The 21,821-nt window shown below is 40.6% G+C and overlaps 1 protein-coding gene across 1 annotated transcript; it reads right to left on the bottom strand.

Moving 5' to 3' along the window:
• Positions 1-15,865: 15,865 nt before the first annotated feature.
• LOC139310374 (vomeronasal type-2 receptor 26-like) lies at positions 15,866-21,821 on the bottom strand. Its single transcript, XM_070934534.1, has 5 exons — positions 21,660-21,821; positions 20,323-21,135; positions 18,155-18,364; positions 17,812-17,938; positions 15,866-16,761 (listed from the first exon to the last, which is right to left on the bottom strand). Exons 1-5 carry the CDS (start codon positions 21,819-21,821, stop codon positions 15,866-15,868), a joined length of 2,208 nt encoding a protein of 735 aa, XP_070790635.1.

Below are 21,821 nucleotides of genomic sequence, written 5' to 3'. Positions count from 1 at the left end.
AGTAGAGATTATACTAACAAGGTGGTTTCCTGGCCTGTAATAGCTCCGTAGTTTTCTTCCCTCATGTTCCTCCAAACTCAGCAGGCACTTCATTCTCAGCTTCCCAGAGACTGGCTGGGACATCAGCAGCAGCAGAAGCAGAAGGAGGAGGTCCATAATTCATGGGGCTGAATCAATCCCCTTCCAGTTTCTAAGGAAGAACAAGAGCATTCAAAGAATTCAAAGCACCATTCAAATATGGAAATGAGAGTGACTTTCTTGACCCAGAGAGAGATTAACAGAACTGCACTGGAAAGGAGAGAAAGGAAAGGTACACTCAAGAAGCACAGTCCCTGAATGTCCCAAAATTTGTATCACACAGAGTGTGACCTGAGTCATTTATCCTTTTCAGATGCAAGATCCCTTTCAAGTTGCTTCAGTCTGATGTTTACATCAAAGGCGATCACTGGAGAAATATCAGGAGAGATCTCACAGACCAGGATTTTAATAATTACTGTAAGAAGCAACATCTCCTCTGGGGATCCTGAACTACTTCTGGGCCTCCATGTGCAGAGGAGAAGTTGGAGAAAAGTATAGTGAAAAATCATAGATATACCCCTAGAGGGTACTGGTCTGAAGTGGTTGTGGTCCTTCCTTTCTGGACATGTCTAGAAAGTGATGCTGAAGAAAAATATTTCAACACCCAGGAAATTGGCTGTTGTCCTTCAATGTACTCTCTTGTCCCCAGAGACTCCTGGGGAAGATCACCCAGAACTATAGAGTTTGGTTCCACCTTAGTGTCAGATGTGGAAGCCATCTTTTACATTTGGGCTTCAGGCCTGCCACATTTTGTATGTGGCAGGCTGAAGGGGAAATGTAAAGACGATTGCATAGAGTAGGGGTAATAGGTAGTCAAAAAAACATTCTTTTCTCATAGAGTCAAGGCCACCTTGCCAGTGGTCGCCAACCGGTGGTCCATGGCGCAGTGGTGTTCTACAATAAAATTTTGGTGGTCCGCAGTGCACTCTGGTGGAGGAGCTGCTCCGGTATGAGCAATGGACAGTCCTGTGACTAGAGCTCTGGAATATGGAACTGGCCAGGCAGCTCATAGTGGGACTGTAAATCTCCACTGTCGAGGAAGGTTCATGCAACTTGTAACTTTGTAGCACAGCCCCCACTGGCCGGAATGAGATAATGGTGCAAGGGAGGGTAGCAGTGCAGGAGGGCCGAAGCAACGGGTGGTGGGAATCCTGGACTGTTTCTTCCCCCTGCTGTAGCTTCCTGTCATCTGAACCCACCAGTAGCTGTCCCCACCCCTCGCCCTCCCTTCCCAGTCACTCCTCGCCTGGCGAGGGAAGGGCAGGGGATGGAGATTTGCTCCATATTCCAGAGTAAGAGTGAAGTTTTGTCTCTTGCTGGATCTCACAGCTGTTTCTTCCGGCCCTTGTTGATGCTCTGCGCACCTCGGTCTCTCAGGGAGATGCTTGACTTCCTCTCAGCCCCAAGACACTGGCTGGCCCATGAGATGAGAGAGAGAAAGAGAATCAGAGAGAGAGAGAATCAGAGAGAGAATGAAAGAGAAAGAATGAGAGAGAAAGAGAGAAAGAAAGAGACATATAGATAATGAGCGAGAATGAGAGAGAGAATGAGAGCAAAAGAGAATGAGAGAAAGAGACAGAATGAAGAGAGAAAGAGAAAGACAGAGAGAGACAGATAATGAAAGAGAAAGAGACAGAGAATGAAAGAGAGAGAAAGAAAGAGACTGAATGAAAGAGAGAGAGAATGAGTGGGAGAGAGAGAAAGAGAGGGAGAGAGAGAGAGAAAGAGAGAGGGAGAGGGGGAGAGAGAGAGAGAGAGAGAGAGAGGAGGGAGAGTGCCTGAAGGACACCAAACCGTCACTGGGAGTCCAGGCACTTCAGAAAGTGGCAGACTGGATTCATATTAGTGGTCTGTGGGATTAAAAATTATGAAATTGGTTGTCCTTGAGGTCCAAAAGGGGACCCCTGGCATAGAGTACATGTGATATGTAATCAAAATTACATTCTTTTCTCAGAGAGTCAAGGCCACCTTGCCCTGCACCTGCAATGAGGTGACTGGGAGGCATCTCCAGTTTTGGATGGTGCCTGATTGGATCATGTGATGAACGTGGGTGCAGGGGGAAGGGACTTGAATTTCCTTTTGGATGGGGAAAACCTGGAAACTTTCAGATTTGGGTTTTCCCAGATGTGCCAATATGATATCTCCAATAAAATGGAACATTGAGGAAATTCAAGCTTCGGAGTTTTCTTTTGTTGGGGCTGTTACTTGGAACCCTGACACTTAGGTTGATGACGCTTAATTCTAATACTGCCTGCCTTCTAATGTTAAGGAAGAAATCTGTAACCGTGAAGCCTGCCTTATGTTAAGAGTAGGACTTGTTTGTAATTCACTTTTCTTTTAGATCTCCATGTATTAATCACAAATTGGAAGTGATTTTAAAATTGCTCATGCGTTAGTGAAATTTCATTTGCCCTAGAAATATCAACTTTGGGGTGATATTTGAGACAAAGGGTCTAGAAATAGATAATTGGCCAACTGTATCATTGGATAAATATGGAATACGTTATGGGGATAGACATTTTTTTCTTTCTACTTGCCCTTCAGTATTCATGGAAGACACCGAGAACCTTTATACTTTGAAGTGTCTTTGTTTACTACACAAACAGCAGGCAGTATGATGTCCCACTTGGACAACTTGCCAGATTCCTCCTCAGAGGTCAGCTCAAGGGAGGATGAGCTCATTCCTGGCATGTCAGGAACTGAGTTAATTAATGGCTCTGAACACCTGGCCTAAAGAGTTTTAGACTTTCCGCAGTTTCAGCTGGGGAACGTTTTCCAAAAACAACTCTAAAATCATCTCTTTGCCCCATTTTACAAAAGATTACAAAAAATAAAAATGTTACAAAGTTTGAAAGATGTGGTCTTCTTTCTTTTTAAATGGACTGAAGGGGATCCCACCCACTGATTAGTAAATTTGTTTCAAACATATGTCTCCTTGTTTATTTATTCAGTCAGTCAGTCCTATATGATAATAAAATCTCATTTCTTATCTTCTCCTTCCCTAGTTTCATGACAATTTAAATTATTAATTAATTTTACACTTTGATGATTATCTTAAGTTAGTCTTACATTCTTTGTAAGTTTATTTCTTTTGATTTTAAATAACCTTAATTGTCAAAACAAGCATACAAACTCAATAATAACTGCAATAAATAATTAAGTATTATGAGCCTAAGAAACTACTTCATGATCAGATACCGACTTTTATCATTAAATGTTCCTTAGTATTTAGATCTGGTCTCAGGATGATAATGTAGCACTTGGGGAAGAAGATGCAACCCAGCAGGCCAGCCCCAGAAGCCAAGATGGAGAAAACCTGCACGGCCACCATGTATTTCCCTTTGGTGCTCAAGTAGGTGGGCAGGAAGGAGATCCAGACGCTGCAGAAGACCAGCATGCTGAAGGTGATCAGTTTGGCTTCGTTGAAGGCCCCAGGCAGGTTCCTGGCCAGGAAAGCCACTGTGAAGCAAATGGCAGCAAGGAAACCCATGTAGCAGAGAACCACATAAAACATGGTCAAAGAGCCTTCATTGCACTGAAGGATGATCGCTCCTGATTGGGAGTGCAGGTCAAAATCAGGAAACGGAGGAGAAACTCCCAGCCAGATTGCACAAATTATAATTTTTCCAGCAGAACCGGAAAGGATGATGGAGTTGGCCAAGCTCTTCCCCAACCATCTCCTCACCCTGTTCCCTGGTTTCATGGCCAGGAAGGCCAGCACTACCATGATTGTTTTGGCTAACACACAAGACACAGCTACTGAGAAGATGATGCTGAACATTGTTTGTCGGAGAAGGCAGGTGGCTTTCCTTGGTTGGCCAATGAAGAAAAAGGAGGACAAGAAGCAAAGCAAGAGGGAAACCAGGAGGATGTAGGACAGGTCACGGTTGTTAGCTTTGACAATGGGAGTTTCTAGGTATTTAAGGAATATGACCAAAACAAGGCCTGTTGTTAGAAACAAGAGTACAGCAAAGGAGACCAGGATGATGCCCAGATGTTCTTCATAGGACAGGAATGTTATTCTTTTGGGGATACATTGGATTCTGTCATCAGTGGGATATTTGTCATCTGGGCACTTGGTGCATTTTTCAGTATCTGAGAAAACAGTAAGTAATATTAATTCTATAGTCCCTCTTTTCACATTCCAAGAAAGACCTTCTTTGGATGACAGCTGATACCGACAGACAGGAAAGCAATAGTAATTGGTAAATTGGTAAACTGAAATATAGATACAGATGTAGACTTTTTAAAAAAATTCTGGTTGCCCATCTTAAACCAAATGTAGGCAGCTTATAGTCCAGTTTAAATAACACAATATATGCGACTATCAAAATATCAACAACAATATTTAAAACCCTAAAGAGAAATAATTGATGCCACAACCACCATTCACTGAGGCAATATACCTTGTTGTATGCACTTCATCCTAATGATCTTAATAAATATTCATTGACTGACTGACTGACTGAGAGATCTTTTGGCCTGTAAGATAAAATTGATTTGGATGAGCAAAACCCATTGACCTGAAAGCAATGCTCAAGTTTCAAAGAACTTAGATGGTAAACATGAAAGGAAACTTCCTAGCTGACAAGTAGAAAAGATACTTCCTTTAGCAGGATGCATCTTGCCCAATCCACTACGTTCTTTCATCCTTTCCTGCCTTATTCTTCAAGATCTTATATCTCCCATTATGGAATATATTGGTCATGTTGAAAATAGCAATGAAGAATAAAATAATCATGTTTACATGTGTGTTTTAACATGCACTTTGATAAAATGTTCTGGTTGAATCCAATCCTTTTCCTCTAGTGTTACTCACCTTCCTGTGTGGAGATGGTCCCTTCCGGACAAGGAATACAATCATAGCAGCAAATGGGTTCTTCTTTTCGAGCCCGTTTTACAAATCCAGGGTGACAATTGTCCACACATTTGGACTGAGGCAGAGACTAAGCAGAAAAACAACATTCATTCCAAAATATCTGCCAAATGTTTGTTTATTAGATTGATTGATGATTAAAATAAAATGAAATTGTCCTTAAGATAGACACTTCTGAGCAATAGATCAGGAAAACATAAAATTGCAAAGCTGCTCCCCTTTGAAAATAATCCAAATCCGTGTTCCAGTTAAGATATTAAGAAAAAATCCCTCAGATTTTTTCTCTAGGGCTGTCAACTTCAAATGAGGTATTATTTACTTATATCTGTACATTTATATATGAATGGTAAAATAAGACTAAATATTACTGCCTAATTTCTAGAATTATAGTGAGGATGAGTGGAGGTGAAATCATGAGAACATGTCACTTAAAAAGGGTGAGCCAGGCATGTTTTCTGCAGCCCATGGGACATGAGTATGAACCCTGTGTGGGAAAGGAATATTTCTAAGGCCAAGTGAGGGATTCAAGACAAGGTCCTTTCCATTGAAGAATTACAGTTTTGTTGTTAGTCGCTACTTGTGTCCAACTCTTTCAGCCCCCAAGAACCATAGCACTCCAGAACCCCCTGTCCTCCATTGCCTCTCAAAATTAGAACTACAATTAGATGAGATGGAAAGACAGTCCCACATTTATTTACTACTTAAATTTGGAAAAAATTTTGTTTCAGTGGAAGACTTAAGGTAGCTGACAATCAAAATAAACAATTGCATTCAAGGGGTTTACAAGCCAAAGATCAAATCTAAGTAGCATTTCATCACAAATTAACCCACATTGTCTCATTATTTCAAGAGTCAAGAACGTTTCTGGGAGGGTCAAAATCATTATCAGACCATCATTTTTCAGGTTTAAGGCATTATTTCATATCGGACAAGTCATTGTGGTCCCACATTGATTGGACCTGCTATCTTCCTAGCAGCAGTAGGCCTATCCCAGTGGGTGAAACAAAGGCATGAATAACTGTGGTCAGATATGGGCTGTTAAAAAATATCTGAGCCTGCTCTTTCAGAGGATACTAACAGGCAGAAATGTACAGACAGAAAAGTTGCCAATATTTTCAACCACCTTGTTGAGCAACTTTAGCCGTGAAAAAGCATCTGGGTTGATAAGAAGCCTCTGTCTTTCAAAACTCCCCAGTTGCTCTTTGATGGGATCCTCCTTGGGGAAAACCAACCAACTTATGATATTCAGATCTGCTGCTACATTTCCACTTTGGTCCAAGTATAGTTTCTCCCAGGAAAAATTGCAAAACTCATTCTTCTCCAGAAAGGGATGGAACTAGAATTGAAACATCCAGGAATTTTGAAAGCAACTTGAAACACCCTAAAAGGAGGAGCCATTTTAAAGCTGAACTAGTGAATAAGAGATGTTCGGTCCCCTCTACATTATTTGCCTGAATAGCAATAGCACCTAGACTTATACACCACTTCACACTGCTTTTACAGCACTCTCGAAGTGGTTTATAGATTCAGCAACAATCTGGGTACCCATTTTACCAACCTGGAAAGGATGGAAGGCTGAGTCAACTTTAAGCTGGTTAGGATCAAACTCCTGGCAGTGAGCACTAAGTTACAGTTAGGGTTAAGGATAGGGTTAGGATTAGCATTACTGTTAGCGTTAGCGTTAGCATAAATGCCACGGCTAAATGATCCCAGGTTTAGTTGAAATTTATGAATATAAAATTCTATCATGTAATTACAAACCCATAAATACAGAAATTTATTTAAAACGTATACATTTTAAATAATTTTATAATAGCAGTGTTTAATATCAAAATATAATTGTCACAGTGCCTGCTCTTTGGAACATAATCCTGTGAACTAAATCTGGCCTCAGCGTGGCCAAACCTGTTGATTTTTTGGAGAACAATGGTTCCCCAACATCAGCATTGGAATTTTTTTCTAAATAGGAAATAGGTTTGATGGCTCCTTGTCAGGACCCCATACCTGCCATGGCTCTAGCCTTGCAGCCCCCAAACTCTCTTTTTTCTCCGTTTTAATCCTCCTAGATATTGAGGAATATGCAACATTCAAGACATGAGCCAGAGTCTTAGCAACAGTATAAAAACGGTGCTCATTTTTTATCTCAATTCTATTCTTTTTCTCTTGCATGTCCAGTGGTGCTATCTGGGTGCATCGTCTCCGGCCCTTGACAGAAAGGACATGCTTTGAAAAAGAACAGCGAAAAGACTCCTCTTCAAATTTGGAATCCTGAAAAAGACTGGGTTGAAAGGCGTCATCATTTGGCCATTTTCTTTCCTGAAAAGCAAAGACCCAAATGCTATGGATATATTTAAAAAGTTTATGCCTTCCAATTGACACTTTCTCCACAGTTGTTGTGATCCAGACTTTCCCTTCAATGGGTCCTGGCAAACCTTCAATTGCTAAATGGATGTGCTGAATTCTATCCACAAAGGAAGAAAATTCTATGAAGTGAACAAAGACATTGACTTTTCTCCACATAGAGATGGCATTTCTGAGAGATTCTGTATGTCTAGTCATTGAGAATTGTTGTGAAATAACCACACAAATTCCATTTCTGACAAGCATAGGAGTGAAAGTTCTCATGAAATTCTCTCCCTCCTCTGTGTCTGTTGCAAAGAGACAAATCAAAGTCCATCTGAAATGGAGGAGGAGTTGGACAATTCCTGGATACTGGATCCCATTTTTGGGAAGCATCTGATGGAAAAAAGGCATTTGACTTTTATCACTCAGAGCATCTGAAACAATTCCATAACTGATCTGAAGAAGCAATGAAGAATGGTGTATTATGGTTAGATCAGATCAAATCCAAAATGTAAGTTTTTAACACATGCAGTGTGTTTTTCACAAACATATTAGAATAGTCCAGTGGTCACCAACTGGTGGTCCACGAAACACTGGTGGTCTGCAAGAAAAGATTGGTGGTTATTTGCATTTTTATATTTTACTAAATACTATTTATCTTTTGAAAAAATTCATATTAGTGGACCATGGGATTTAAAATTCTGAATTTGGTGACCCCTGGAACAGTCTATTGTTATCAACTCTTAAGCCATATCAAGATAAAGAATACAAAATGCAAAATTATTAGCAAGATTGAATATAATAATTTATCTAATCTGGGGTCTAAGATACTGCTCTTTCTTTTCTAATAAAATTGACATTCAGATAATAGACGTGCTATGTCTTCTAACTCTAGAGCACTGCAAATGCAAATCAGTTCATTTTAGAGATTTGCATAAATGTTCCCTATTTAACATTGTGTCCAGCTGCTCAAATCTTGCTCGATCAAATATTTAGGCCTCCTGTGGATCCCAATCCCTAGCCATGACAAAGGCCATGGTGAAAAGCAGCTCATGAATTCCATAGAAAAGATATGATTGAATCTATTACCCACCCACCAACAACCTGCTCACTTTGCCAGATAGAGGAACACAAAAAAGAAACCAGTGGGACTTTGTAGACTAATGTTGATATGTGAATGGAGATGTCATCAAGAGATCCATCAAGAACAGCCATCAGGTTGTCCTTCTTTCCACAGCTGTAGTTGGGAACATTGGCTTCTCCAGTTGAGAGCATGTCCAGCAAGGCATCTGAAGTCCCAAGCGTGCTCACATAATTGTCATGGATGTTGTAGCCAAGTGTGAGATTGTACAAAAGATGAGAATTCTTGTTCACTTGTTGAAAGGTAAAAATGAAACGCAGGATTCTTGCTGGTCCAGTAGATGAACTACTGTAAAAAATGTTCATGATAACATCATCTCTAACAACAACAAAATATATTTTCATTTATTCCTCTTTTTCTCCACAAAACCATTCAATATCAAGCCAAAAGTGTCCAAAACAAGAATAAAATTATAGTTACCCATCACCGTTTAATTGTTATGAGTGTTGAGAACGTGGGATGGAGGTTTAATATTTAAAATATATCATTATTTGTAATGTAATTTGTAATTACATTATTTGTAATTGTTTTTAATTTGTGCAATGATCAAGATTCAAAGTCATTCAATCATTAAAATAGAATCATCAGCAAAGAGGACTTATAAATGATCCAGAAAAGCAATTCTAAAAATAAGCCATCCTCTATTCCATACTAGGGTCAGGCATTGAATATCAATGAATGGTTATAAAAATAGGGAAATGGGTGGGGCAGAGGAAACTACAAACTTTTCAATAAGCTAGTTGTGATTAACTCAGGATTGTACGAGAGGGGGAAATAATTTGGACTTGGGGGGGCAGGGTTGTTCCATCTTTGGATTTGGATCTTGTGAGATTTAAAAAACAGCAAACCTCATAAAAATTGAAACAGAGACCATGGACAAGTAAAAAGTAGGTTTATTAAATATATATATATATATATATATATATATATATATATATATATATATATATATATATATATATATATATATGTATATATATATATATATATGTATATATATATATATATATGTATATATATATATATATATATATATATATGTATATATATATATATATATATATATATATATATGTTTTCTGAGGTTTTCGCGGGTGTTTGTATGTAGGTCTTTGGTTATTCGGGTTTTCTCCCGCGTAAAATTGGAGGTTTCTTGGCGACATTTCGACGAAGTCTCATTCGTCATCTTCAGGCTGGTGTTCTCGGCTTCGTGCTTCCAGGAGCAATGTGAGATCTCAGCTGTCTCTTCCTTTTAACTGCTAGTGGGGGTGTGAGCTGATTGGGTGGGAACTTGGCTGTGCTCTGATTGGATGGGGGGTTGGTTGTGCTCTGATTGGCTGGGGGTGTGTTCTGTTTGGGTGGGGGCTTGGTTGTGCTCAGCTTAGTCTGAGTTGCAGGGGGATTTGAGCTGGTGAGCTGCGTTGTTGTTGTTTGGCTTCGTGTTTGTGGCCGTGCGAGCTCTTCATGGTGGGTGTCAGTCTGCTTCATGTATGGATTGGAAGGGTTTAAAGTGGCTAATGATGCAGCTGCGGTCTGGCTTCTGGTCCTTGGTCGTGGCTCATTATCAGTGTGGGTTTGAGTCTGCTTTCTGCGTGGATGTGTGGTGGTGACATCCTGTGTGGCTCTCGTGAGTGTGGGTCTGGTGTCATTCGTCGTGTTAGGGACTCGTTTGTCAATAAGGGCAGGTTTCCAAATGGCTGGTAGGCGGGAGGTATCATCTCGTTTGTTCATGCTGTGTGGGCGTTTTTCTATCTCGATGGCTTCTCTGATTATTCTGTTGTTAAAGTGTTCAGTTTTGGCGATAGTTCTGGTCTTTTTAAAGTCAATATCATGTCCTGTGGCTTTAAGGTGTTGGACCAGGGAAGAAGTTGGTTCCTCTTTTCTGACTGAGTTCTTGTGTTCTTCTATGCGTGCACTTATTCGTCTGTTGGTTTGTCCGATGTATGTGGTGGGGCAGGCGGTGCATGGGTATATGAAATCCCATGCACCGCCTGCCCCACCACATACATCGGACAAACCAACAGACGAATAAGTGCACGCATAGAAGAACACAAGAACTCAGTCAGAAAAGAGGAACCAACTTCTTCCCTGGTCCAACACCTTAAAGCCACAGGACATGATATTGACTTTAAAAAGACCAGAACTATCGCCAAAACTGAACACTTTAACAACAGAATAATCAGAGAAGCCATCGAGATAGAAAAACGCCCACACAGCATGAACAAACGAGATGATACCTCCCGCCTACCAGCCATTTGGAAACCTGCCCTTATTGACAAACGAGTCCCTAACACGACGAATGACACCAGACCCACACTCACGAGAGCCACACAGGATGTCACCACCACACATCCACGCAGAAAGCAGACTCAAACCCACACTGATAATGAGCCACGACCAAGGACCAGAAGCCAGACCTCAGCTGCATCATTAGCCACTTTAAACCCTTCCAATCCATACATGAAGCAGACTGACACCCACCATGAAGAGCTCGCACGGCCACAAACACGAAGCCAAACAACAACAACGCAGCTCACCAGCTCAAATCCCCCTGCAACTCAGACTAAGCTGAGCACAACCAAGCCCCCACCCAAACAGAACACACCCCCAGCCAATCAGAGCACAACCAACCCCCCATCCAATCAGAGCACAGCCAAGTTCCCACCCAATCAGCTCACACCCCCACTAGCAGTTAAAAGGAAGAGACAGCTGAGATCTCACATTGCTCCTGGAAGCACGAAGCCGAGAACACCAGCCTGAAGATGACGAATGAGACTTCGTCGAAACGTCGCCAAGAAACCTCCAATTTTACGCGGGAGAAAACCCGAATAACCAAAGACCTATATATATATATATATATATATGTATATATGTATATATATATATATGTGTGTATATATATATATATATATATATATATATATATATATATATATATGTATGTATGTATATATATAGCTATATATATATTTCAAGCTTTTGCAAAAGGGTTCTCCCATGAAAGAGAGAGAACGTCTGACCACTTGGATTACATTGTTTAAATACAGTTTTCGATGTTCAGCAATACTATGCAAACGCCCCCCATGGTATTGTTTTCAGGTCTTACATAACTTTTTGGCTTTCTTCACATGTTCCGCCCTGGAGTTCCCCTCCAAAATTACCTTCCAAAAATACCCTTTACATATGTTTTCATAATTGTTGTTATTGTTCTTATTAGTTGGTCATTTTGTCTCTTCCTCTTTTTCAATAGAGCTTAGGTCAGCCTGACCCAACTTAGAATGTACCAGAACATCTATTTCCTCAAAACAGGCGTCATTGGTCCCTTATCTTTCCCAGGATATAATGCTTACTCATATCCTATTCACAGGTTATATAAATCAGGTTATATGAAGGTTAAATATGGCATTACTTAGGTTATGATTTTTATAGGAATAATTCATTTTTCTCTCCGATCTCTTAAAATAAGACGTAAGAGAGAATCCATGGAAATCCAAATGATTCAAGAAATTAAACAGGTCCTGCAATATAGGAGCAACTGAAAGAAAAGAAGAAGAGTGTTAGGACTGCAAATGGAAGGAATGCAACTCCTTCACACTGAATGACTTACGAGGGAGCTTGAGTATCAGGAGCTGTGTTGAAAGACAGCATTATATGGGATATTACTGTGGCAATGGTGACTATACTAATGAGGTGGTCTCCTGGCCTGTAATAACTCCGTAGTTTTCTTCCCTCATGTTCCTCCAAACTCAACAGGCACTTCATTCTCAGCTTCCCAGAGACTGGCTGGGACATCAGCAGCAGTAGAAGCAGAAGGAGGAGGTCCATAATTCATGGGGCTGAATCAATGCCCTTCCTATTTCTAAGGAAGGACAAGATAGTTCGAAGAATTCAAAGCACTGTCACAAGATGAAAATGAGAGTGACTTTCTTGACTGGGAGAGAGATAAAGAAAACCACCTAGAAAGGAGAAAAAGGAAAGGTACACTCAGGAAGCACAGTCCCTGAATGTCCCAAAATTTGTGCCACATGGAGTTTGACCTGAGACATTTATCCTTTTCTCATGCAAGATTCCTTTCTAGTTGCTTCGGTCTGATGTTTACATCAAAGGCAGTCACTGGAGAAATATCAGGAGAGATCTCACAGACCAGGATTTTAATAATTACTGTAAGAAGCAATATCTCCTCTGGGAATCCTGAACTACCTCTGGGCCTCCATGTGCAGAGGAGAAACTGGAGAAAAGTATCATAAAAAATCATAGATATATCCCTAGAGGGCACTGGTCTGTATCACAAATTGGAAGTGATTTTAAAATTGCTCATGCGATAGTGAAATTTCATTTGCCTTAGAAATATCAACTTTGGGGTGATCTTTGAGACAAAGGGTCTGGAAATAGATAATTGAACAACTGTATCATTGGGTAAATATGGAATACATTATGGGGATAGACTTTTTTTCTTTATAGTTGAAGAGGTTGAGAAAAAAATGCTTTTAAAAAAAAAAAGCCTATGATGATCGCATGGTTCAGCTGGGATCGTCAGAGGCTTTTAAAAGCATTTTTTTTTTGGCCAAAGAGGTTGTAGAAAAAATGGTTTTAAAAGTAAAAAAAAAAAAGTTGGCCACGCCCACTCAATCACACTACCCCCACCAAGCCACGCCCACAGAACCAATAGTAACAAATTTTACCACTCCCGAGAACCTTTATACTTTGAAGTGTCTTTGCTTACTAAGACAGCAGGCAGTATGATGTCCCCCTTGGACCACTCCCCAGATTCTACCTCAGAGGTCAGGTCAAGGGAGGAGGAGCTCATTCCTGGCCTGTCAGGAACTGGGTTAATTAATGGCTCTGGACACCTGGCCAAAAGAGTTGGGGGGGTATTGCAGTTAAAATCTTTAAACGCATTAAAAGAAGAAAGAATAATTCAAACTTGGTTTCAGTATGGTCAGTTGCAAGCTAGATGGAAAGAAGACCAGAGAATTGGTATCATGCAGAACGAGGAAAATTTGGTAAAACAAATTAGAGACCAAGGTCAAATGCATATAAAAAGATTATCAATGTATTTATAGAAATAGATTCAGAAACGGAATTAGTTAAGGATTCTAAGATAAAATGGGCACAAAATATTCAGGAACCAATAATGATGGAAATTTGGGAAAAATATGGGTTAGAAATGTAAAATTTACGCAAGCACAAAATTTAAGAGAAAATTTTTATAAAATGTTCTACAGATGGCATTTAGATCCTAAAAAGTTGGCTTGTATGTATCCAAATTTACAATCTAAGTGTTGGAGATGTGATTGTGATGAGGCTACCTATTATCATATATGGTGGACTTGTAAAAAGGTTAAAGCATTTTGGATTAAAATATGGTGGATTATCCAAAATATTCTTAAAAAGAAGATAAAGTTTACTCCACAATTGTTTTTGTTGGGTATAATCACAGATTGTATGGTTATAGAGACTAAATTAATTTTAAATTTAATAACTTCAGCTAGACTTTTGGTGGCGCAATATTGGAAGAAGGAAGATTTGCCTACTATTGAAGAATGGACATTAAAAGTAGCAAATTTGGCAGAAATGGTGAAGATTTCGGCATATTTGAAAGATCACTCACAAGAAAGATATATATCGGAATGGAGAAGATGGATTGATTATATTCAAAACAAATATCGGACTAAGAACTATCAAATACCTTATGAATGAATAGAAAAATTAAGAGTATTGATGCTTAGTTAGTAAAAGGGGAGTTAAAGTTTGAAGGGGGGAATCCTTAATTTATTAGTTTAGTTTAGCATATGATTGTTAATTGTTATACCATGTATTTTGTTCTGGGAAGTTCGGGGGGGGTGGAGGGGGTAGGGAAGGGAGGGAGGGATGGGGAAATACTTGTAAAAAAATTTTTGTTTTTTTTTTTCTTTCTGTAAAATTCTTCAATAAAAAAAAAATATCAACAACAATAAACAAAACCCAAAAGAGAAATAATTGACGCCACATCCACCCTTCACCAAAGCAGTATACCTTGTTTTAATCACTTCATCCCAATGCTTAGAAGAACAACCTCCAGAATGGGGGTGAAATCCAGCAGGTTCTGACAGGTTCTGGAGAACTGGTAGCAGAAATTTTGAGTAGTTCAGAGAACTGGTAAATACCACCTCTGGCTGGCCCCAGAGTGCGGTTGGAATGGAGATTTTACAGTATCCTTCCCCTGCCATGCCCACCGAGCCCACCACACCCACCAAGCCATGCCCACAGGACCGGTAATAAATACAGTTGGATTTCAACACTGCTCCAGAGGTTTAGGAGGGTGGGGCGGCTGATTAGGAGGGTGGGGTTTCAATCAGGAGGGTTTTCAATAGGGCAGGAGCTGCAGCAAAAAAGGCAGGCTTTTGAGGAACCATATGGTGGCAATGTTTTAGGAAACACACAGTGTGTCTATTATATCTGCAATGGTGGGACAGGTAAATATCCTCAGGGAGAAGAGGCCCCAGAGATACCTGGTCCTAGGCAAAGTAGGGCTTTGGAAGAGAATTTAATTGCACTGGGAAAGAAACTGGGAACCTGTGCTGCTTACATAGTAGTGGTATGGGATGGAAGAATATAGGGCACCCAATGCTGTGCGTACCATTGCATTCTGGACCATGTGTGTATTCCAGGTAATCTTCAAGATCAACTCCATGTAGAGCCTATTGTAAATTCAAAGAGAGAGTGACCAAGGCATGATGAAGGCCCCGAGTGCAGGAAAGGGCACAGTTGGTGCACAACAAGAATCTGATTGATTGCTTCTGTTCTCAATCCCTTGTATGCATAAATTTACATAATATAAAAAGGAGGGAATCCTCCCTTCTTTAGGCCCATCCTTTTGCCCTGAATATCAATAAGGAAAAAATGTGCTTCGACAGAAAGGTCTCCTGGTCTCTGGTTCAAATGTATCTTTAGAAAATCCACACACACACAACCATAGCATCCATGCATACCCACACGCTTTCCCATACACTGGACAGCAAAAGGAAAGGGGGAAAACACATCTATTATGACTGGGAGTCCATTTCTACCACATAAAGAAATGACTCATTTTTTAAAATTTAATTTAAAAAACATTAAAGTATCAAACACCATTTAGTACATTTATTAACTGAGACTTCTGAGAATACATGAGTGGTGCGGTGGCCTGGAGGTGGAGCTCTCGCCTCACAATCAAAAGGCTGTGAGTTCGATCCTAGATAGAGACAGATATTTCTCTCTCTGGGCACAACGAGAATATATCTGCTGAACAAATCTCTGAATTGGTGTCTGGAAAAGCATCCAGCCAGTAAACACTCTGCTAGCTCCATTCATTTGCCCAGACTCCACCCCGCAAGGGATTATGGGGTCATTAAATGAAGAGGATGATGGTTTCTGGGAAACAAATATAAAGAATTCAATTTTCTATTTTATTTTGAAATCATACATTCTTTTGTATTCAGATCTGGTCTTAGGAAAATAGTGTAACATTTGGGGAGAAAAATTAATAGCAACAGGCTGGCACTGGAAGCCAACATGGAGAAGACTTGCACGGCTACCATATACTTCCCCTTGGTACTCAGGTAGGTGGGTACGAAGGATATCCAGACACTGCAAAAGACCATCATGCTGAAGGTGATCAGTTTAGCTTCGTTGAAAGCCCCCGGGAGATTCCTGGCCAGGAAGGCCATTGTGAAGCAGATGACAGACAGGAAACCCATGTAGCCAAGAGCAAGGTAGAACATGGCAACAGAGCCTTCATTACATTGCAGGATGACCTGAGAAGACTCTGAGTACATGTCCGACTCTGGGAATGGGGGAGAGGTGCCCAACCAGATGCTGCAGATGACAACTTGGACCCCAGAGCAAGAAAGTATGATAGAGTTGGCCAAGCTCTTCCCCAGCCATCTTTGTACTTTATTCCCTGGTTTTGTGGCCAAGAAGGCTAACACCACCATGACAGTTTTGGCCAAGACAGTAGAAATGGCAACTGTAAAAATGTTGCTGAATGCTGTTTGCTGGACAAGGCAAGTGGTTACTCTTGGCTGGCCAATGAATAAGAATGAGGTCAAGAATGAAAACAGGAGGGAGATGAGGAGGATGCAGGAGAGATCACGATTGCTGGCTTTGACCATGGGAGTTGCTTGAAATTTAATGAATACTCCAAAGATGAAACCTGTTGCCAAAACCAGGAACAAGGCAAGGGAAGCTAGGATGATCCCCAACATTTCTTGGTAGGACAGGAAAGTTTCAACCTTAGGTATACATCCATCTTGGTTGATGCTTGGATGCTGACCCACTGGGCATTTCGTGCATTTTTCAGCATCTGAAAAGAGCAAGATTAACATCTACCATAAAGCAGATTCTTCCATCACATGCAGAGTTGGAATAAAACTAACGATTATGTCGAAGAATGTGTGTGTCAGCCCTGGAGCCATTTTCCCTCTCCACCTTCAGGGCTGCCACAACGGAGATGAGTCGAGCTGTGGGAATGGGAGAGGGGAGGTAGAGATAGCTGGGGGATTGTAGCCAAATTAAATTCTTTCCTCTGAGAACCAAGGACTTCCCCACCAAGTGCAAGGAGGTGGGATCTGAGACCAAGGGACCCTTGGACTGTGACCTGATTGGACCATGTGATGGACTGCATGGGAGGGGGGAAATTTACTTTTAACTAGGGGGAAACTCAAGGGGGATGTAGAGTCGGGTTTCCCCAGATGTGCCAATATGACATTCCTAATAAATCTATACTTTGAGGAACATTCCTGCCTGGGAGTTTTGATTCCATTGAGTGTGTTACTTGGAACCCTGACAGTGTATGGAGAAAGGAAGTATGCAGCAATAGTTAGCAAGTTTAAGAAATCTATTACAGAGGACGGGAGAGGAGAGGAGAGGAGAGGAGAGGATGGGAGAGGAGAGGAGAGGAGAGGAGAGGGGAGGGGAGGGGAGGGGAGGAGAGGAGAGGAGAGGAGAGGAGAGGAGAGGAGAGGGGAGGGGAGGGGAGGGGAGGGGAGGGGAGGGGAGGAGAGGAGAGGAGAGGGGAGGGGAGGGGAGGAGAACAAAGCAGAGCATCAAAATTTCTCCATTTCTGCAGAGACACCAAGAAAAAAGGCCAGAGGTTCACCAATAAATAAGATGAAGAAAGAGAAATGCCATTTCTCTTCTAATTCCAATTCTTGATTGATCTGCTGTTTTTGATATCCGGCTCCCTATTTAAATTATCAGACTACTTCTTTTAACTCCCTATAAATTATACATATTAAAAGAAATTATTTTTTTAAAGTCAACTTTAAAAATGCCTTTCAAAACATGCTTTCATGAGCCAGTCAGAGGCCGTGGTCTTCCCAAATGGGTGCCTCTTTTCCCTGCTATCACTCACCTTCCGTGGTGGAGATGGTTCCTTCTGGACAAGGGAGACAATGGTAGCAACAGATGGGTTTCCCTTCCGAAACCACCTTCATGAATCCAGGATGACAGCTTTCCACACACCTGGAAGTCGGTAGGGTCTGAGGAATGAAAGGAAGTACATCCAGAACAATCAATATTTAGACCAACTGAATATCTCATAAACATGATATTTGGAGTTTTGAGACCTGATCAGCTGACATGAAAACTCAAAAGCAACAAAAGAAAACACACACATTCCCCAAAATTGTAATCCTGTTTTTGCCACATTTAGTAGAATAAAATAAATATTAATCCCAGAGTGTCAGCATTTCTACCTGTCCAACGTTCCTCTGGTCAATGGTAACTTTAAAATCCTGCGTTGTCTGTTTTTCTACACTTCCAGTTTTCATTCTTTTAACAGATTTGTTTGGAAAAACGATCCAGTTCAAAATGTCCAGGTCAGCCGTCAGATCTCCTTTCTCATCCAAATATATCCCATCTATGGAATTATTGTGAAACTGAGGGCTTTGAAGGAAAGGGTGAAGCTGGAAAGGAAAGGGAAAGAAAAGTTTAGAAAGGACATTGGAAGTATTTGTTTGTTTGTTTGTATGTATGTATCCTGCTTTTATTACATTTACAGATAATTCAAGGTGGCAAATGTATGCAACACACCTTCCTCCTCCTACTTTCCCCACAACAACATCCCTGTGAGTGAGTTGGGCTGAGAGAGAGTGACTGACCGAAGGACAGCAAGCCAGCTTTCGTAGCTAAGCTGGGAGTGGAACCTTTTGGTCTATGTTGGGGAGTATCTGAACATTTCTCTCTCTCTCTTTCAAAAACCAGATTTTATTTTCAGTTTCAAACTTGGTTAGGAGAGTATCAATAAACCTAAGAATAATAACAGTTGCTTATATCATCAGATACTAAGCATCTGGGGATGCAGATAATTAACAATCTGAACTGGTCTCTCCACACATCATCCTTAGTGAAATGTGCAAACCAGCATCTGCATTTCCAGCATTGGATGAGGAGAACGCATCTTTCTTCTTCTGTCCTGAACACTTTTTACAGAGGAATGATTGAGAGCACTTTAACAAACTGCAACACTGTTTAGTTTGATGGCAGCAGTGCCTCAGATAGAAAGCCCATACAGAGAGTGGTAAGGACAGTCGAGAAGATTATAGGAAGCTTGCTTCCTGTTATTCAAGATACTGCTTACTTATAAGCGCTATGTGCTTAGAGCTCAAAGCATTGTTAGAGACCCCACACACCCACTTTATGGTCTGTTTCTGTTGCTCCCCTCTGGGAGGAGGTTTCAAAGTATTTCTAGCAGGACTACCAGATTCCGTAACAGCTTTGTTCCCTATGCCATCTGTCTGGTAAACTCGCAAGATTCGTTTTTCTTGCCATGAACATGTATACATCCAAAGTAGACTGTGTTGTTTCTGTATGTCATATAATATAGGTGGATATATACATATTTATTTATTTATTTATTTGGTCATGTTTATGTAGTCTATATTGGAGGTGGTGACCCTTTGAGAGCTGTATGCAACGAAATTTCATTTTAATGTATGCCGATTAGTGTACATTCAATGACAATAAAAGTTAGTCTAAGTCTAATCATGTTTAAAGATGTAGATCAGATCAATGATTGTAAAAGACAAGAGTTTTGACATACACTCATGTTTCTGAGGTAGCTTTACATTTCGTACCTTCCTTTTACAGGCACATTTTGTACCTTCATTTTAATTTAAAAGAGAACTTTTGTAAAATGATGTATATTTAGTATTTAACACCTGATAAATTGTCGAAGACGTATATAGGAATTTCAAATGTATGAATAAAACAGAGTTGGGAGGGACTGTAGAGGTCTTCTAGTTGAACTCTCTGCTCAAGCAAGAAACCCTATACCGTTTCAGACAAATGGTTGTCCAACCTCTTCTTGAAAATCTCCAGCAATGGAGCATCTACAATGTCTAGAGGCAAATCGTTCCACTGATTAGTTGTTTTCAGGAAATTCCTCTTTTGCTTCTCTCCTTGATAAGTTTCCATCCATTGCTTCTTCTCCTGCCTTTGGGTGCTTTGGAAAATAATGTATGTTTGAAATGCAATTGTAAGGGAGAAAGTTTTCATCTTCTGTGGTGGACTTGTGATAAAGTGGCCAGATTCAAATTTTAATACAGAAGATTGTAACATGAATATAAAACTGAAACCAAGACTTTTCTTTAAGGACTTCTGGACAAGAAAATAATAAAAAAAAAAAACCCATGGAACTTTGATATTGTTTATGTTGACTGCAGTAAGAATTCTTTATGCACAAAAATGGAAATATATATTAATCATCCCAATGGAAGAACAGATGGAAAAACAGATGGATCTGTTGGGTCAAATTAATTGTTTTCCTAAAAAAAAATCTAGTTTTGTTTCTACTTTTTGGGTTGCAGTTGGGTTGGATCTGAGTTTCAGGACAATTTAATTTTTCAGGATTAAATAGAAATACCTGCCAAGCCATCAGTCTTGGGGCTTCTACCTTTATGCCTCTGTGCCTCATAGATCTCTTGAATGTGGAGATATGAGCTGAATTTAAGGCCCTGCCCACAGCCCAGATGGTGCTGTAAGTGAGATAACTGTCCATAGCCAGGATCCGATCCATCTCCTCGTCCCTCAAAGCCACCAGTTCTTCTTTTTGTCTGCACCGCCTCCAGACTTTCACCGAAAAATCATCCTTAGTGGAGGAACATGTAAAGGTTTTCTTTGAAAAGTTAACTACTGAGTCAACAAACAGACTAAAAGCATCATAGTTCGCCCATTTCCTTTTCTGTATTAGGAAGGAAAAGAGCCCACCAATGTATTTAAAGGAAGTTTTAGCAAACATCAACTCGAGACTCAGGTCCCAGTGTGCTGTGGTGATCCAGACTTTCTCTACAATAGGTCCCTGAAAATGTTGAAGTATTGATTGTAGAATCAACATTCCAAAATTGAAGGAAATTATCTCCGAACCATAAACGGCGACATTGACTTCTCTCCACTTGTAATATTTGCTAAGGGTTAAAACTAGCCGATACAGATTTAGCGGAAAGCTTTGATAGATAACTGCACAAATGCCATTCCTTAACATCAAAGAAGACATTGTCCTCATGAACCTCTCTCCCTGGTCAGTTTCTGGAGCAACAAGACCAACCATGGTCCACTTGAAATGGAGGAGAAGCTGGACCATCCCTGGGTACTGGACTCCTTCCACAGGGAGCATCAGGTAGAAGAAAGGAAACAGAGTTTTATCCCTCAGAATCTGGGAAGCCAAACTGTAACTGATCTGAAAAGAATTAACAGAATGTCAAAGTTGGAAGGGACCTTGGAAGTCTTCTACTCCAACCCGCTGCTCAGGCAGAAATCCTTATACCTTATACCATTTCAGACAAATGTTTGTCCAACCTCTTCTTAAAAACTTCCAGTGTTGGAGCATTCACAACTGTAGGCAAACAGACGGTGTTTGATTCAAAATTGCACATTAACAAAGAAGAGGGGGTCAACTTATCTACCGAAGTACCAGAAGGCAAGACAAGAAACAATGGATGGAAACTAATCAAGGAGAGAAGCAACTTGGAATTAAGGGGAAACTTCCTAACAGTGAGGACAATTAACCAGTGGAACAGAAGTTGCCTCCAGAAGTTGTAGGTGCTTCATCACTGGAGGTTTTTAAGAAAAGAGTGGACAGCCACTTATCTGAAATGGCACAGAGTCTCCTGCTTGAGAAAGGAGTTGAACTATAATACTTCCAAGGTCCCTTCCAGCTCTATTCTGATTGATCTTCTAACAGTTCCTCCAAGAAAGACATACCTGAGGGATTTTGTAGGTGCCCAACAAGGTTGAAATTTGGATGGAGATGCCAGACTCGGCCCCTTCCAGAACAACCACTGTGTTTCTCTGCGGTCCACATCTGTAGTTGGGAACATTGGCCTCCCCATCCGAAAGGAGATCCAGCAACGGATCTGAAGTCAT

Source organism: Pituophis catenifer, unplaced genomic scaffold, assembly GCF_029215685.1.
Source record: "Pituophis catenifer annectens isolate HBS135680 unplaced genomic scaffold, rPitCat1.0.hap2 SCAF_2, whole genome shotgun sequence".
In the NCBI taxonomy this organism is placed as follows: Eukaryota; Metazoa; Chordata; class Lepidosauria; order Squamata; family Colubridae; genus Pituophis; species Pituophis catenifer.
The sequence above is the reverse complement of the archived record's forward strand: the minus strand, read 5'-3'. Positions and strand labels throughout refer to the sequence as shown.

Bases quoted from the DNA above. Each gene is read 5' to 3' on its own strand.
- LOC139310374 (XM_070934534.1), bottom strand. From the start codon at position 21,821: ATGACTTCAGATCCGTTGCTGGATCTCCTTTCGGATGGGGAGGCCAAT. The intron at 18,365-20,322 runs GTATTTCTATTT...TTTCCTTTCCAG, and splicing joins CAAGACTGATGGCTTGGCAG to CTTCACCCTTTCCTTCAAAG. The intron at 17,939-18,154 runs GTAGAAATGCTG...TTCATTCCTCAG, and splicing joins ACCAGAGGAACGTTGGACAG to ACCCTACCGACTTCCAGGTG.